At 36.0% G+C, this 19,550-nt stretch overlaps 2 protein-coding genes across 2 annotated transcripts; both read right to left on the bottom strand.

The window, feature by feature from the left end:
• Nucleotides 1-6: 6 nt before the first annotated feature.
• On the bottom strand, nt 7-4,072 carry LOC137732159 (beta-glucuronosyltransferase GlcAT14A). Its single transcript, XM_068471459.2, has 4 exons — nt 2,726-4,072; nt 2,543-2,618; nt 2,309-2,424; nt 7-769 (listed from the first exon to the last, which is right to left on the bottom strand). Exons 1-4 carry the CDS (start codon nt 3,399-3,401, stop codon nt 255-257), a joined length of 1,383 nt encoding a protein of 460 aa, XP_068327560.2. The 5' UTR covers nt 3,402-4,072; the 3' UTR covers nt 7-254.
• A 2,886-nt stretch (nt 4,073-6,958) lies between these two features.
• LOC148690055 (S-protein homolog 5-like) lies at nt 6,959-10,169 on the bottom strand. The gene is made up of 2 exons (XM_088687168.1): nt 10,052-10,169; nt 6,959-7,311 (listed from the first exon to the last, which is right to left on the bottom strand). Exons 1-2 carry the CDS (start codon nt 10,167-10,169, stop codon nt 6,959-6,961), a joined length of 471 nt encoding a protein of 156 aa, XP_088543294.1.
• Nucleotides 10,170-19,550: the final 9,381 nt, after the last annotated feature.

Raw genomic sequence — 19,550 nt, forward strand, 5'->3', positions numbered from 1 at the left:
TGAGAGTTAAAAAGAAACACAAACTACTTTACTTTGAGAGAATGGAGGCAAACGCCACTTGTACAACAGGGACATAACTCATAGCACAATGATTTGTAATACATTTTACAATAATCACGATTTAACTGAGCCTAGCGCCGCTAAAAGAATCAGCCCGTAGCAGTTACTCTTCTTCCAAAATTTCCAAATGCTCAAGGGGCGGGCAACTTATGTTATCCGTTTCTCTCGATCCGTCGTGGGACTGATGCCCCAGGTCACTCGTATATACATTGATGAGACAGGAATGTGCCATTTGAGAGCAATCCGACTAGAAGTTGCTCAAGTCTTCTTGCTTGCGGACTAGGCCTCAAAATATCAGCATCCCCCCAGACTGAACATGTGTCGTTTGCAAACCCACCTAAACACCAGCCGCCAGGAACAACTTTTCCTCGCCTGCGTTTTAAAATTTCTCTATCCACCCGGTCAAGAATCGGATCATCTACCCGGAGTCCAGTGGCAAAGGCAGCTCCATGCTGAATCATAGCATCATAATCAGCGGAACTGATTGGCTGGGGCTTCTCTCTAGGGGGTGTCTCAGAATTAGCATATACTAAGTTATGGTTTATGATAGTCTTATTGAACTGCTGGGAGTTGCAAAGAATGGTAGGGAAGTAATTCGAAAGAGCAGAAGGCGTGTTTGAGAAGTACATCAACAAAGTTCTTGGCAGGTTATCAATACCGACAACACAAAATTCAATGAAATTGCGACTCAGAATCGTAAAAGAAGAACCTGCAGAAAAAATTATCAAACGAGTTATGTTGACAATTTATTATTTGCCCTATAATACAGTGCTATTACTCCTATCATAAAGTGCTACTACTCAGTTTCCAAAATGATCCCCATCTAATACAGAAAGAGATAAAATACTTAAGTTTTACACGACAGTGGTAATCAAACAGTTACGAATGAATTATCATTACAGTGTATCTCCCAAGTATTGTGCTTTCGGGATACCTTAAAGGCATCGCGCGAGTAGTAACTGGTACATATCAGTTGTTCCATGGTCTCAGTCCCAAAATAAATGGAAACTGTATTCATTGCAGTATAGTCAATTACTCTTGAATCTATCCAAGTTTAACCCAGGTATAAAGATGATATTAACTTATAAAGACCATCGTTTTGTGTCAAAACTCGAAAGTAAATTTATGAATCTTGCATATTACATCATCAGGATTCATGCATAGCTCTTTCTATGTTGCAAACTTGCTTTTTTTTTTTTTTTTTTTTTTACACAAATAAATGTAGAGAGGTGTGTGTGAGAAAGAGATAAGAGACCTGGTGTCTCTGATTGGAGACGAGTAGTATAGCATTCAATGGGGAAGGAAAAGAGAATCACTAACTCAATGTTTGATAACTAAAGGGCACAACTGGATTCTTCCTTGTACATTTCTGCAGTTGATGCTATGGATGGCAAACCAACACTATGTTTGTCGGTAACCAGTAATCAGTTCTGAACTCAAAGTTAAAACACAAAGTTGTTTGGGAACTCAAACCCACTTTGTTGGAGTGGAAATTGCAGGGTTTCATATACAGCATACGAGGTCCTCTCTATTCATCTTTAGGTCCTCCACCTCCAAACCAAAGGATTGACCACTAGATTGATGTTCCAGAATTTGGTTCTTTTATTACCAAGATTTGTTTTTCTCCTAAACCACCAAAACCATAGGTCCACAACGTATTCCCTCAACATTCTTGACACCAATGACAGTGATAAAACAAACCGGAAGGCTGTTTCCTTTTGGCTTTGTCTTCATCTCTAGAAATGCAAGCAGAACCGATGAACCCTTTAGGCTCAAGGGAATGATTGCTTCAATCCAATAACCACTTGAAGAGCCCCATCCTCCAAAAAAACGACATTGTTATTGTTCTAAAACTATTAGTTATTAAGTCAACCAACATTAACTGACATGGTAATCCTTGTTTAACTACATAAGGATACATGAGAACCCAGCAGTGGGACTGCTGATCTAGCCACTGTTGATCTAGCCTAATCATACAATTCTACAAGCTCCCACCACTTTAAAATTATAACACTTACTAATGGAAGTGCAGTAGATGAATAAATTTTAGTCAACTTTTTGCAAGGCTAACCTAGATAGACCATTGAAATTTGTTCGGGTCCTAGACAACGCACACTGCATGCAATTATAGCTCAAACTAACTTACAGGCAATCACGCCTTTAACCTTACAATTTCCGCTCTGATAAATGAAATACCGGAAAGAATTTAAGCAAAAATTAGTCAACAAAAAGTATAAAAAAAATGTACCAGAGAACAACCGGTAAGCGTTAGGCAACACCCTTTTCTGTGTAGCATAGAACATGTCAGTTTTCTCCGAAAGATAAAGCCCCGGATCAACAATTATCGGTCTCAATCTCCTAGACCTGTAGCAAAAAACAAATAGAAACCTTACATTTCACTTACAGCATCCACCAAAAAAGTTAAGAGTAACAATAACATAGAACTCGAAATCAATAAACTAGAAACGGCAAATGATTGTACTCTCTCCAGCCGATGTAACTTGAATGGTTCACAAAGTTGAGATCTTTAGGCAAGAACGACATAATGTGAAGAAGATCTACAGGACCAAGAAAACCCCATATAAAAAATCATACAAAAAATAAAAATTTTAAAAACAAAAATCAGAAATGTTAATTAAAATGCCAAGGATTGAAAGCGTCGTACCATCCTGTGTGATTAGTGGGTAATCACGAACACTGAGGCTGATAAACCAATCCCAATTTGGCGACAGACGCAGAAGTATCGAGGCGCCATGGAGGGTAAAAGAGATAGCAGAAGACCCAGTTGGGTACACAAAATCAGCCTTACCAATGACATGGACATTCTGGGCAGCTCTGAAAATGGGCAGTGATTGGACTCTCAGAGCCAACTTTTCCCGCTCGGAATCGGAAGCGGACCGGTCGAGGTGGAGGAGGTACTGGTTCCTGGGGTGGTAAGCGGCGTAGAGGAGCCTCAGGATCCGACCCAAGTCGCCTTTTGACCCAGACAAGAGGTAGGCGATGGAGGGGGGCATGGGATCTGAGGAGTTGTTGTCGTGGTAAATGATGCGGTGGGCTTGCTGGTTGGGGAAGAGAAATGGGTCGGGTCGAGAATGGATGGGGGCGGCGGAGGAGGATAATGATGATGAGGAGGAGGAGAGGAAGAGGAGGAGGGCGAAAAGGGAAGAGACTAGGATGATTGAGAGGAGGGCTTTGGGGTCTTTGATTGAGAGAATGGGGGCGGTGGCGGCGGCGGTTGCGGCGGCGGGGGCGGCGGCGGTGGGTGTGGAGGAGAGAAATGGAGACGGTGTTGGTGTTGGTGTTGGTGGCGGTGGCGATGGGGAATGGGTGGAGTTATGCATTGCTGGGTACTGTGAGAGTGGCGGATGGACGATCTGATGACAATGAGGTTTTGATTCGATTCTCTCTGCCTACCTAATACCCTCTTCTGTGTCTTCTTTCTTTATTTTCCTCCCTTTTTTTTGTCCCTTTCAAATTCACAATTACACCTAATTTTAGGGGATGTATTCAACTGAAATTTTGAGGACTTTTAATTATTTTAATGAATTTATAGGCATTCAATCAAGATTTCAAGTATTTTTCTGAAATTTAAGGTGTATTTAATTAAAATTTTAAGATAGTTTATTCAAATCATTAGAAGTCTAGGTGTATTCAATTAGGATTTTAAAGAAATTTATAACATTCTAGGTGTATCCAATTAGAAATTGATTTTTAAGATTTGATAGAGTTGAGAAATTTGAAAGAATTTGAGAGATTTCGTAGTGTATTTTAAGCATCTACAAATTTTATCTATTCTCATGAGATTTTGAGAGAATTGAATCAAAATTTTATATGAAATCTCTATAAATTAATTAAACTCCATAAAAATCCATGGATTTATAAATCTATTAAAATCTCTTAAATTCTCAATTGAATACACCCTTTAGTTCTGGATTAATTACATTTTACACCCTTAATTAACTTCTGTTAAACCTCAGTTAAATGTAGGGATAAAAGTGTCCAACCACTCTTTCTTTTTAGCCTTCTTCTCTCTACTTCCTCTCGGCTCACTCTCCAGGCTCTCACACATTTATTCTCTGTTAGCCATTTTCTTTCTGTCTCTGTAATCTTAAAAATGTAGGAATAACATTATTCGAATGCTTACGAAAAAAAATTACACCTTTAATGAAAGCAAGACTGCAAGACATTACCCCAAAAGAAACCTATTTAGGAATGTACCAATAATTTCCAATTAAGTATTCAAACGAAGAATTGCAGACTTCAAGCATTAAAATTCTTACATGTTCAGGCAATTATGACTCGGATAAAACGAACAGCAAGCACTTGACTCTTTGATCTTCAAATGAGCAAAAGCAAACACACAAAATGGGTGGAATCAGCATTAACCCAAGAATTGCAGATTTCAAGCATTGCAGAATTGGCGGCGAGGAGGCCGACGATGAGGTCCGGGCCGCTGGTGGTGCCGATGCAGAGGGCGGTGCTGCTGAGGCGCCCGAGGGCGAGCTAGCGCTTGCAGACGAGGGAGCAAGCATCACGGCTGGGCTTGGAGTCAAGCCGCCGGAAGACCTCGACGATCAGCTCGCGAGGAGACACGTGTTGATCTGATCGTGGCCTTGCATTGCACCGTGGATGTATAATTACACAGACGCAGAGAAAGTAAGAAAAGGCTAGCAGAAATAAAGAGTGCGGTTGGACATATTTATCCTTATACTTATTTGAGTTTAACAGAAGTTTGTTTTTTGGGTTAATTTTGCTAATAATTTTCACCACAAGGGTTTAAATTTTAATTTTTTTTACCATATGGATAGTCTTCCAAGAAACCCTAATCAGGTTAAGCCTAGATAGATGTATAATTACACAGACGCAGAGATGTATAATTACAAAGCCATTGAATCTGTGGATGTATAATTACACAGACGCAGAGATAGATGTTCTCTCATCTTTCCTCAAAGAAACCCTAATCAGGTTAAGCCTTATAACTTCACTTTTATACTACTTAACAATTGAATGGCAAACTTGAAATTAAACCAACTTACCCTCCATGGCCGGCTTCCCTTTTTTAGTGGATTAATTGTCCATTTTGTTTTAGTTGTAATACAACTTAAAGTTAATGGTCTTGTGGATCAAAACCCATTTGGGTTATGAAGCCCGAAACTAACTTAAGGCCCAATATGAACGTTTCGTCTTTTATTAATTAACTTTTAATTATTCTTAGCCATAAACAATTTCACTATTTAATTTTCTTTACTCAACTCCGTTGTATTCTTCAATCATTACTTTACATGGTGTGCGATTCCTTAGGTTTCTTTCAGCAAGACAGTGGGCGATTAGAACTCTTACTAATCGATTGTGAATTGAAATTTACTTTCAATTCTTGTTTTAGTGATTATAAATCTTCAGGGCTTCCACAAATCATTCTCTATTTGAATACTCTTGATCACATTGTTTGGTTGATAGTTTATTCATGTCTACTATCCAATGCGATTCTTCTCTCTATATATGATTACAATGAATGTCTTTTGGAATGACTTCCTAAATCTCATTTATACTCTGATCAAAGATTCTTAATCATATCTAGAGTATTCTCCCTCCACGATTTGAAGGTTAAAGATCCCTTGTTGTACATTCACATGCCCACATGATTAAGTAGCTTAGCCCCAACGATATCGTGGACACCCTCAAATGGAATGCCTTTAACACTGTCAAAGACTAAGGACATAACTACAAGACAACTACAATGTCTCAAGTCAAATGACTACTTTGCATTATCTCAACCATGAGTTCTCATGTGACATGAGTATGAGAACTCCTTATTGATCATGTTTAGTGGACTCACTCTTTATTGGGCACCTACAAATTTGTCTTAGTGTCATCACACTAATTACTCAAGACCAATCCCTATCTTGTGAGAGAAGATATAGCATGTACTAATCTATCCGAGTCGTCAATGCCCAATTGATAATCCTATGATCTGAAACGTTTAAGATATGTGTATGAAAGAGAAGGGTCTTATGAATCTAACTTCTTTATATCATATTCTCTTAATTACGTATTTCTTAAACTTACCGTTTAAGCGTATAACATTTAATAAGACGGCCATCTCTTCGACTCGCCCGACTGAGCTCGATTGCAAGTTGGCATGCTTGCATTCACAAGAAGAACGTTGTTAGCTCATAATTACTCGGTTTGCGCATCACATAGGCATTGTAATTTTTCGGATCAAGCTAACAAATCAAAATATTTAAGAAGTGGTAAGGAAAAAAACAGTGCGAGACAAAAACTTGAAGGAAGAATGGAAAGGAAAAATTCAGGAAACAAAAAGAAATAAGCCAACTCCAACTAACAGTGTTGAAACTCTAACTGGTGAGAAATTTATAGGTCAGCAGTTGGAAACTGTCCAACTTCCCATCATCACAATCTAAGAAGTGGGGAGCAAAACAGACATATTTGTTTGGATATTAATTGATAACCGCAAGGCAGTGGGGAGTAAAGATTGCGTTAAGAAATGACTACTTGTAATTTGCGGTTTTCTTTCGATGGCTTGCACTTGGATGATTTTGTTCGATTAAAGTACTTGGACTTGGAGTGGTTCCTAAACCCAAAACAATGTTCAAAAGCGGCGCGGGGGTGCAGCTTTGGCTCGGCAACCCCTCTACCACGCACGCCTCTGCCAGTGTCCTTGCTAATGCTACGTATGAACCACATGACACTAGACAAATATTTCACATCATTAAAATCTAATCAAGAATTTAGTAAACTAAAAAAAGTTAATTTCAGAAATAAAAGCAACCAATTCATCAAGCTCCTATTTATTCCATATGCATATCACAAATTAAAGACACTTAACAGTTTCAATTTCACATCATGACAAAGTGATTAATTAAAATTTATTAGCATATTAATATAATTTCAACTTAATTCTCTCGTTCCACTTGCTGCAAATGTCCCACGCATTGGTATCGTAGTTCCACATGCATGGACCAGTTGGCTTTATAATCCACGGACAGTAATTACACAACCAATCGTCTCTATTATGTATGTATATGTCGAAATAATGAAATTCAGACCCCCATGCGAAACTGCACCAGAACTGTGTAGTCCCCAAAATATTAGCTCTAAAAGAAAATGCGTAGCTGCCTTTATCAGGAATTGCTTGGGCACCAAGATCATCGTTCTTGGATTTACAGTGTATCGCCAACTCTGCGCCCACATCGTTGGTGCTATTGATACTTCTTTTATGCGGCAAAATCCCTGCTTCGCACGTAATACTTAGGAACAACACCAACACCGTCAGCAGAAATGCATTTCTAATGTAGAAAGCCATAGTGAAAATTTTCGAAACCCCTGGAGGCTGGAGAGTTTCTTGGTGGGAGACTGGGAGGACACTTGGGTTGCAAAATGTTCTTTAATGTGATAAGTTTTATATAGTCTAAATCAATGTGGTTCATAGAACTTGGTATACATATTTTTTATTTGAATAAAAGGAAATTATGTTGTTATCACCAAAAAAAAAAAAAAAAACATTTTTGTTTGCTAAAAAAACCCTTCCATAATAATATTGTTGATAGCTATTGTTATGTTATAAATATTTAATTTTAGGTGTATTGAATATGAGTATTTGATATGATGTTATAACATACAATTTGAAGAGTATATAGCTTATGTTTTAATCAAACGTATATAGCATATGCTTGAGTACATTGTATGGAGCACGTATTTATGACATGTTTACTTAAAAGGAATGAAATTTGTTTTGTTTTGTTTTGTACAAAAAAAGGGGAAATTTTATTGGATTACATCAATGACATGTTTACTTAAAAGGAATTTCATTTGTAAGAAAATGAGTATCATTCCCTCATCGTGTTTATCAACGACCAAAGATTCGCATTGGGCGAATTTTAATCAAGAATTATTGTGAATTTTAAGATTACTCATTTCTAGTGATTCTTTTCTATTAGACTTGTATTTTATTGAGGAACAAGTTTCTCTTTCCTCGTTGTTTACTATAATAAAGGCACTGAATATATCCTATAATTTCCATCCGCCTTATTTCTCTCCATTCTCTCTTGCTGCACCCTTTCTCTCCTTGTAGAAAATTGGACACAACACGGTGCTACATACTAATTCACAATTATCATTACGCATCCAAGTTCTTCTAAAACGTGGTCTTAACTGTCGATATTTTTTCAGTCGTCATTGCATAAGCCTTCACCATGATGTAGGAACCCAACTTTTATGCGTTCCATATTAAGATTTTGCTTATATTGTTTTTGTATTCTTTACCGAACACTTCTACACTCCTCACAAATGTATTTTTCTTTCTAATTGTAGAAAGTTTGGAGTGTCAAATGAGATTTTAGGAGTGCTAATAACAATTCCCTTTAGAAAATATTATTTTGCATATATTGTGAATTAGTTATTATGAAGAAAAAAAAATTAGAATTTTCAAAACCCGTGCCAGACGTGGCTTCGAGTTTCGTTGGCGTCAGGTCGAGTAACTTCACCCCATTGGGGTAGGCTGGCACAAAGCCTAAAAAATAGGCTGGCTTCCCTAAAAAACCTTCCAATTGATCCAAATAAGTTGGCACCTAGCCCAAGCCAGCTTGTACGTCGGTCCAAAACGTGCTGAGCAATGTCCCAGCCTATGTGACGTCATGCTAGCGTCAGCATGACATCACATGGCACTACTGATTTTTTATGTGTCAGGCGTGTGAGAAACACGAGCGCTTGGGCGAGCGTTTCTGACAGAAAAAAGGTGGCGGGGCTTGCTGCAGGCGTTATAAACAGGAGCAGAAAAAGCCATGTGGCTCGTTTTGGACCATTAGATTTCCAATGGGCTAGTTTTCTGTCCAACGGTAAAAAAAATTTGAAATTCAAAACCAATGGCTAGTGACATGGAGCGTTCTAGACCGTCTAATTCCTAAATCAACGGTCCACGATTTTCGTCCAAAAAACAATTAAAAAAAGAAGAAGAAGGAAACGGTCAGAATTATGACCGTTGGCCACGGTCCAAATCTGGGCTGTTAGATTTCAATCTTTTTCAAATCCAATGGTCCAGATTAATTAACTTAATAAAAATTAATAAAAATTACTAAAAATACAAAAAAATTAAAAAAAAATTATTAATTTTTCCTATAAATACCTAACCATCATCTTCCACCTTACACCACATTTCAATATTTTCAACACTTTCAACCAAATGTTTCATATACTTTTCTGTGAAAAAAATGGCTACGTGGAAGCTCATCGAAGATGTTACACTGTGTCAATGCTGGGTTCAAATTACTCATGACCCAATTATGGGTAATGAGATGTAGTTGTGAGAACTGTGGAGTAGAATTACTACAGTGTTTTGCGATAGGCTTGGAAAAGACACAAGAAGTAGTCAAGGTCGTTGGAAAAAACTCAGCAACTTGCTTATTTGTTGGAAAAATGCTCTTTCTCATGCTTCCACTAATTTGAGTAGTGGGAGAAGGTTAGCGGATCATGTGACAATATTTTTATTTATTTATATGTATTCCACCCACATCAATATCAAAAGCTACGACTATGCAAGCAATCTTAGCAGCTACTGAAAGACATGATGCGGCTAATAAGAGACAAAGAGAAATACTTAATCGAGAAATGGAGCTTTTAGAGAAGAAATGATGGCTCAAGTAAATTGTGATACTATGAACAAGCTTCTAGTAGGAATGTCTCCGAATTCTAAATATTTTTGGACATTGAAAAAAAGAGACGTGGTGCGAATGAGGCGTGCGAGAGACGAGGGATCAAGTCGAGGGGGTTCTAGCTACACAGATCCTAGCAACGAAGATCCTAGCACCACATATCCTAGCTCCTTAGACTTTGTATAATTTCGTATTTATTTCTCGTACTTTATGGCGTCATTTGGCACACCATATAAGGCATCAGATGGTACTAATAATACAGAACACGATGTTCGATGTATTAATTAAATAATTCGGGCTCACTTATTTTATAGAGTGAATACCTGCTTCCTTATACTCTCCAAAACCACAGGACAATTTGGTCGCTCTCTTTTTCCTCTCCAGACGTAGTCTTTTCCTCTCCAGATGGTTTCTCTGCCTCTTGCGTGCTTGCTCTCTCATCTGAATCCAGGTTCGTCTTCTTCTTTTTCGTTTGAATCCCAGTTCATCTTCTCATTTGTCTTCTTCTTCCCAAGTTCCGCCCTCCCTCTGTTCTTCCCCTCCTCCTATTTTTGTTGCAATTTTCTTTCAATTGGTTGAATCTAGCTATTGTTTTATCTCTAATTATGCAATTGATTATGTAATTTTGTGTTTTAATTAGAATTTTCAAATTTTAGGGTTTGCTGTTGGGGTCAAATTTTAGATTTGTTGTTGGTGTTGAACAGGGTGCATTTTAATCCAAACCAAATGTGGTTCAGTTGGTGTTTCTATGAATATCCTTTTCAAATGCTACTTAAATGTTATAGGGAGACATTGGAAGCCCGTCGTTTGTAGTCTGCATTTGTAGACAACTCTTTCTAGTTAATGGGAAGGGAAGCGCTTATATGTAGAAATCCTGATAGAGAAGAAAGATTGCATTGAACGTATGAAATCATAATTCATAGGAGTGAAATCATTTTGCTTCATGGTGCAATGGGAAAGGGAAGAGTGGGATTGAGACAAAAATAGCATTTGCATTTCAATTGTAATGATTTTTCTTGTAGTAATATGTTAGAAAAATTAATGTGATAGAACTGGTGTTTAGTTCATCGCCATTGGTCTGATTTCCAGTTCCTTTTGATGTTCTCTTGGTATATTTCTTCACGATGAACATCTGCTTGATTGAACCACAAATAATTTGTGTTAACATCCTTGTTAGTTAGAACTTTAAGGTAAGGTTTACTTTCCCTACCCCAATGGAAAAAAGAAAAGATTATTCTTCCACCACAAACTCCTTTTAAGTTTCTTCACCTTGTTGCAATCCCCACTAGTGCTCAATCAAGTCACTTTGATGGCTTAAGTGCATGTATGGTCGTTGCATTGAAGTGTACTGATCAATGATAAATTATGTGTAACGTCCATCCCATTCCAATGGCTCATGTTGTATGGGATCTTTGGTGCGGTCATAAGCACAATATATACGTGTTCTGGAGTTGTTCATCGTGTTCGGCTAATATTCATCGATGGCATCATAATCATACTCATCTTTCACAATCATGTTGTGGAGAATGATACATGTCATCATGATGGATCGAAGAGCCTCGACATCAAACATTTTGGTAGTAGCCCTGACAATCGCCCAACGAGCTTGCAAGATGCCAAAATAACACTTCACATCTTTCCTACACACCTCTTGACATTTTGCGAAGTGTTTTTCTTTTTCACTTTGTGGATGTGGTACTGTTTTGACAAATGTTGTCCACCTTGGGTAAATGTCGTCTGCTAGGTAGTATGCTTCTTCGTATTTATGGCCATTGACCAAATATGTGACTCTTGGTGCTTTTCCTTGCAGCTCCTCGTTGAACAATGGAGATTGGCTAAGGACATTGAGGTCGTTGTGAGCTCCCGGAACACCAAAATAAGCATGCCAAATCCATGTATCAAATGAAGCCATTGCTTCCAAAATGATACTTTTGGCTCATTTTCTGTCGCCATAAGCTCATTGCCACGCACTTGAACAATTTTTCCAGGTCGAGTGCATACAGTTGATGCTTCCAATCATGCCAGGAAAGCCTCGCATCTCACCCTTCTTCAAAAGCCTTTGCAAGTCCATTGTCTTGGGTTTTTAGAGGTACTCATTGATGTAGAGGGCTTCGATTGCGGAGCAAAACCTCATCAGGGACTCCAGAACAGTTGATTTTCCCATCCTCGCTATCTCATCCCACTTGATCTGCAGATGCTCCATATGCAACCGCAAGATAGCAATAATTTTTTGCTCTGGAAGAAGACGTAGAACATGAAAAGCATCATTTTTTTGCACAAAGTATGGATCATGGTTGCAAATAACAATCATGATTTTGTCGAACAGACTTGTTGCATTCTAAAACGACGTCTAAAAAGATGATCAGGGAACAAACTGTTGGGGATAAAATAATCTTCCAAGAGATCTTTACCTCATCTTTCCCTCTTTCTATCCAAGTTTGCGGCATGTCTGGGTTTGGATATCTAAACCACAGCTTCCATGACACGAAGGGAATATGAGGCTTTCTGCCTTCTATGTTCATCATCCTCATCCTCTTTCATTGCGAAAGCCTCATCTCCATCTTCCTCGAGATTGAACAATTCGTTCTGTTCTGCCAACAATTTTTTCTGTTGCTTATCGATTTCATACAATCTCCTTGAAGAAGACATTGTAAGAACTCAAGATTTAAAAACGATGAAGAAGGATTATGAGCTAAAGGATTGAGATTGGTGTATGAATTAGGATGGATGTAGGGTTTATATGGACAAAAAAAGAAAGGATGAGATTTTGCATAATGCCACGTGGCACTACGTGATTGGTTGAAAATTTTATTGAAATCTTAGCTAAATTATTGTAAACAGATAATGACACGTGGCGTGCGGGATTGATTGAAAATCTTATCGAAATCTTAGTTAAAATATTGTAAACAAATAGTGACATATGGCGCATCAGGATTAGTTGAAAATCTTTTCGGAAATCTATCCAGAAAATAGTACTTTCGGATAATGACACGTGGCGTAACAAGATTGGTTAAAAATCCTATCCGAAATTAAAACTAATTTTTTTAAATATTTTCTAAAAAAATTAATAATATTTTAATGGGCTGGGTACCAGGGCATTTTTTAAGGGTGGAGATGCATTTGGCCAATTACTGTTCATTGGGGTCAATCACTATTCATTTGAGTGGATTAAATGGGCTGGATGCTAGCGCTTTTTTAGGGGTGGAGTTGCTCTAAGCTTAATAAGACAGACTTGAGAAGGAATAGGACAACATCTACTATTTAGCACTGGATATGCAAATAATGTAGTTGCTTACATAAACAAGATGCATAATACAAATTAGCATGCACGTTCATTTGTGTATTTTGAATGAATCAAATATAAATAAATTTGAGCAACTCATTATGTTTTAACTTAGTGGTTGATTATTGCAAACTCAAAACCAAATAAAGAAGCAGTTCAGTGTGTTTCCATAAAGCTTCAAGTTAACATTTTGAGCCTTTTGTTTTGGGTTCCTTATTGAACTAAAAACAACACTAAATTCCTTTAAGGCCTAATTGGATAAATGGTCATCCGTGATAGGGTATTCTAAAGATAGCCCTTGAAATTAATACCAAACCGAATATCCGACATTTATGATCTAATGTATTGTAAATTGACTAGCCAAATGAACCAGTCAACTAAGTACAGATTCGTTAGTTATAAAACCAGAAAACCAACAAATAAACTTAGTTTACAATAAGTTAACCTAGTCAACACTACGCAGTTATTGTCTCATAATCATGTAGTATAAACTTGAGAAGTAGGAACAAACACATATCAAACAACTAATCATATAAAGTGAGTAGCATATGGTAATGATCAAGATATGTGAAAAAGTTTAATCTACTAAGAACACAAAGAGTTTTGAATGGAAAAACACCTAACTAGGTTAATAAATTAGGGATTCCACAGAGTCCAATCCACTAGTGTAATAAGGTTCATACAAAGTACCACCACAAGCTCAATTCCTAGATCTATTGTAAGGAGCAGCTTTATACCTTTGTGCAACCTTACTTTGCACGAGCTGGAGATATATTTAGTCTTCACAAAAGGGCAGCTCCATCCTTTTAGCTCACCTCCTTGTGGCAGGAGGACCAACACGAGTGTGGGACTATGATTTTTCAGGGCCAGAGTAAGGTTAATCCGAATACAGTTACCTCAAAAGTCCAGTCATGGACTTACCAACTCTGGATGGAGCTGTATTAAATGAAGTAGCAGTGCCACCATCAACCTATTCAGGGGCAATAGGCGGAGTCCTTACGACTCCACTTGATGACCTTGCTTGTTTCGCACGACACGTGATTTGATCCACATATAGACACAATCAGTTCCCTTAAGTCTTGGAGTTCTTGGACTCTATGGATTAGCTTGCGCCGCAACTAATCGCAACTCCTAAGAGGGTGCAATATCTATTTCTAGATATCGTCTAGGATTCTCTCAGCTTAAAACGAGGATTCTATCCTAAAATGGTCTCTCTCTCAAGGTATAAATACACCTATCTATGGTAACGCTGTAAGGATTATTGTGAGTGTCAATAACTTTGTCAATTACATCACTTGATTCGGGTGATCTTGCAGCCCTAATATGGTTAGAATAATAGAGTCTAAACTCTGATTGACCAATTCCATAACTCTTATTTGGTAAGATTTATTATGGTGGGATATAAAATATATAATTGTGATTATGGTATTTCTCAATTAATAATAGGCTTAACTGAGAGATATCCTAGAAACTATATAAGGATTGTCCATGTTCTCACAATAAGCGCACTTCTAGTGTGTAAAGGCTCCCTTTGGCAATAGGCAATTTAATCCCCTCAAGGTCATAGTAACTGCCCTTAATGAACAGTAATTGCCAATTATATCTCCACCCTTATACTGAATACCCCAGACAATTCGTATTAAAATATTAGTAATTTTTATTTTATGAAATAATAAAAATAATTTTATTTTAATTTCTGATAAGATTTTTAACCGATATCGTCACACCTCATGTCATTATCCGAAAGTTCAATTTTTGTAGATAGATTTCAATAAGATTTTTTTTTATCAATTTTGTCAAGTGACGTGTCCTTACCTGTTTAGAATCGTTAAAAATATTGAAATATGGTGTAAGGTGGGAGAAAATTGTACGGTATTTATAGAATTTTTTTTTTTTAAAATTTTGAATTTTTTTCGGATTTTTAATTATTTTTCACCTTCTTATTGACTTAATTAATTTGGACCGTTGGATTACAAAAAAATTGAAATCCAACAGTCCAAATTTTGACATGGGGCCCACCGTTACATTTATGATTGCTTGTTTTTTTTTTTTTTTTTTTTTTTTCTAATTTTTTATTTATTTAAAAAAAACAAATTTAAAGTTGAAAAACGTGGATCGTTGATCTAGAAATCAAGTGGTTCAAATTCAATGGCAACCGAGTGGGGTTGACACTCGGGCCCTACCATTTGAAAATATGTCAGAGACACGCCCCCACTTGCGCGTGTTGCCCACGTGCCTGGCACAAAATTTTTTAGAACATGGTTGACATCATGCTTACGTCAACCTGATGTCACATCCTTCCAAGCACTCGGCCCTTGGATTTGCGCCTGACCTCTTGATAGAAGACATTTTTATGCATACACCGATTCCTTTATCATTTGGAAGAACCATGTCTTCCGTATTCTATAGAGAAGTTTAATTTAATTAGTTCATCTTTATTTTATATTGATTTGCTTTATTCCTGATCCTAATGTCTAATTTCTATGATTTCAGAATATGTCTTAGAAATGCAACCTAAACACTTGAATTCTCTTGCCCACTATTTGAGTCTAAAATCATTCACTAACTTGACCATTGGAGAACCTTTGGCCGACACAAACACCCCCTGGTTACAGCTTGCTCACAGTTGCACTACTACAAAAGTACCCATTAGTGTCGGTTTAAAAACCGACAAGAAACGTATAATACTGTCGAAAATTATGTAAAATCTGACAGAAAATGGATGCAGTGGCGGATATAATAAGCGACAAAATTGTCTGCGTCAGGAAATGAATTTTCCGACATAAATTGTGTCGGACATAACCGAAAAAGAATATATTAATAAAGAATAAATTAGAGCATTCTCTGTCGGATAAAACTAATAGAAAAAACTAAAATCAACACAAGTTTTGTCGATTATAACCGACATAAAATATATTAATAAGGAATAAATAAAAGCATTCTTGTTGGCTAAAACCGACATAAAATATATTAATAATAAAAAAATATATATATTGATGTGTCTCAGAGTCGTCTTGGGTAGAGTAACACCCTCATCAGCAAGGAAGGAAGTTTCAAGGGATAAATGGTAAGCTGCAAACACTGCATACTGGACAACATGCTTGATTTTCTTTAGTTCTTCAACACAAGCACCCTTCAGCAGAACCAGCAACAGAAACTGATAAGATAAGAGATCAACCCACCAGGCTCTAAAAACCTTTTATGCTTTATCAGAATGTAGATTATGAATAAATTGCAATAAGCACAATTAAACAAACAGCAGAAACTCGAACTGTAAAAGAAATAACAAAATGTTGTATACGGAAAACATTACTGTGCAGCAAAGACGCCTTGGACACCCTTCGAAAAACATCAGGGTTTTCAATGGTTTCTTGTTGAACTAATTGGCTTCGCCTTGGACACCCTTACCTTGTAACAATTGTGATACAAGAGCTCTAAAATGCCCCTGTACCATAGCTCTAAGTGGTTCCTTGTTACCCTCATTCTGTTTCTCCTATGCAGGAAACATACTCGAAAGGCTACTGCTTGATGAAAACACTGCACCTAAGATGATCGTTTTCCTGTCCAAAAAAAAGTAAGAAATATATCAGTTATAAGGAATTTAATGTTACAAAAAATTGTCATCAATTCTCAGAGAGAGAGAGAATCCAGTGGAAGTTGTTGATTTAGGAGAAGGAGGATATGTCCATTAGGAAGCTGCGATTCGGGAAGACGACTCCAAACATTTTCTTGACTTTGTTGTGATGAAAGAGGAGAATGGAGATGCGGACAGTAAATGAGGAGAAGAGTAGGAGAAGGAAATGAGGGAAGGTAGGGGGAAGGAAGAAGGCACAGGCGCAAGGAAGAGATTTTATTCTGGAAAATTTCATTATTGTCGGTTAAAACCGACAGAAACATTTTTTAAAATATTAAACCGACAAAAACATTTTCATTATTGTCGGTTAAAACCGACAGAAACATTTTTTAAAATATTAAACCGACAAAAACATTTTCATTACTGTCGGTTATAACCGACAGAAAAAAAAAAAAAAAAAAAGGCGGCAAAAATCCCCCTAACATTCCCTCCCAAAATTTTAATTTCCCCCTCAAAATTTTGTTATGATTTAAAAAAAATAAAATAATGATTGTTTGGCTTAATAAATAAATAAATAATATGTATTTAAATAGAATACATTTTTAAAAATTAAATAAATAATTGTTTGGTTTAATAGATAATAACCCTGGTAAAATATGCAATAAAGAAACAAAAAGATAATTGTACAATGAAAATGTTATCACACAAACTAAATATTGTCTAATCAATACTTGAAAAACATAAATAAAAATTTAGCACAAATTACTTTTCCCACTTAAAAATTTAGGCAAATTTAACGGAGATATGCATTCTACAAAACTAGTTTCAATGATCAAATAGGCAAACTTGTTTGTAGATACTACAAGATCGCATACATAAAAAAATCATAAAAAAAAAAACATTCCGAGATTACGTAATGGAACAATAGTTTTTTACGGTTATAAACGAAAAATCACAATTTAACGGTTATTTTAGCTCCAATTTTAATGATTTTTTACAGCTACACACCTCAACCCTATAAGAATGCAATGAATAAATTTGATCTTCAATTAAAAATATTTACACTAGTGGATTTATTTTATAATTAATGGAAGTATAACATTAACTCTTAAGTGTTTATTTAATCTACTGTTTTGACACAATACACATTCTACGAAACTTTTTTCAATAATCTAACCGTCAAACTTGTTTGTACACACTCCGAGATCGCACACGTAAAAAATCACAAAAACAAACATTCAGAGATTAGGTAACAGAACAAAAGTTCTCGACGGTTATAAACGAAAAATCATAATTTAACAGTTATTTTAGCTCCGATTTTGATGATTTTTTATAGCTACACTCCTCGACCTTATAAGAATGCATTGAATGAATTCGATCTTCAATTTAAAATATTTACACTGGTGGATACCACAAGTCTTACTTTATATTTGATGGAAGTATAATATTAACTCTAAGTGTTTGTTTAACCAACCGTTTTGACGCGCTATGAATTCTAGAAACTTTTTTCAACGATCCAACCGTCAAACTTATTTGTACACACTTCGAGATTGCATATGTAAAAAATAAACATTCAGAGATTATGTAATGGAACAAAAGTTTTCGACGGTTATAAACGAAAAATCACAATTTAACGGCTATTTTAGCTCCAATTTTGATGATTTTTTTTTTTACAGCTACACTCCTTGACCCTATAAGAATGCAATGAATGAATTTGATCTTCAATTTAAAATATTCACACTAGTGGATAAATTTTATTTTATACTTAATGGAAGTATAACATTAACTCTTAAGTGTTTATTTAATCTATCGTTTTGACACAATACACATTCTACGAAACTTTTTTCAATGATCTAACCACCAAACTTATTCGTACACACTCCAAGATCACATACGTAAAAAATCGTAAAAAACAAACATTCATAGATTACATAACGGAACAAAAGTTTTCGACGATTATAAACGAAAAATCACAATTTACGGTTATTTTAGCTTCGATTTTGATGATTTTTTTACAACTACACTCCTCGACCCTATAAGAATATATTGAATGAATTCGATCTTCAATTTAAAATATTTACACTAGTGGATACCACAAAATCTTATTTTATACTTAATGGGGAAATATAACATTAACTCTAAGTGTTTGTTTAATTTACCATTTTGATGCGATACGCATTCTACGAAACATATTTCAACGATCCAACCGTCAAACTTGTTTGTAAACACTCCAAAATTGCATAAGTAAAAAATCACAAAAAACAAACATTCAGAGATTAGGTAACGGAACAAAAGATTTCAATGGTTATAAACGAAAAATCACAATTTAACGGTTATTTTAGCTCCGATTTTGATGATTTTTTTACAGCTACACTCATTGACCCTATAAGAATGTAATGAATGAATTCGATCTTCAATTTAAAATATTGGATAAATCTTATTTTATATTTAATGGAAGTATAACATTAACTCTTAAGTGTTTGTTAAATCTATCAATTTGATAGGATATGCATTCTACAAAACTAGTTTCAATGATCCAACCGTCAAATATGCTTGTATATACTCCGAGATAGCATGTGTAAAAAATCACCAAAAAAAAACACTAAGAGATGATTCTAGTGACCGTCCAAAATTTTCCTTTGTTCGTGTCGGTTATATCCGACAGGGCCATGTGTGAAAAAAAAAATTTAAAACATGTGTTTATTTATTTATTTTTAATCAATATAACATTTTAAAATAATAAAATCAAACATGATAGAGTACACTAGATGTTCATGTGTGTTTATGTGCCAGACAGTGTTCTTTGTGATGCATTGAAAAAAATTGTTTGAATTTGTATCTTGTTGCTTGCCTGTGAGGGAGCATAATCCTTATTACAAAAATGATTGAGCTTCAAATTGTAGTATGTTGGTATTATTTCTCTCAGAAAATTTATGGCTTGTGGGAATTGGGTTCATTAGACTTT

This window comes from Pyrus communis, chromosome 16 (genome assembly GCF_041283825.1).
Source record: "Pyrus communis isolate YQ-2024b chromosome 16, ASM4128382v1, whole genome shotgun sequence".
Lineage (NCBI taxonomy): Eukaryota > Viridiplantae > Streptophyta > Magnoliopsida > Rosales > Rosaceae > Pyrus > Pyrus communis.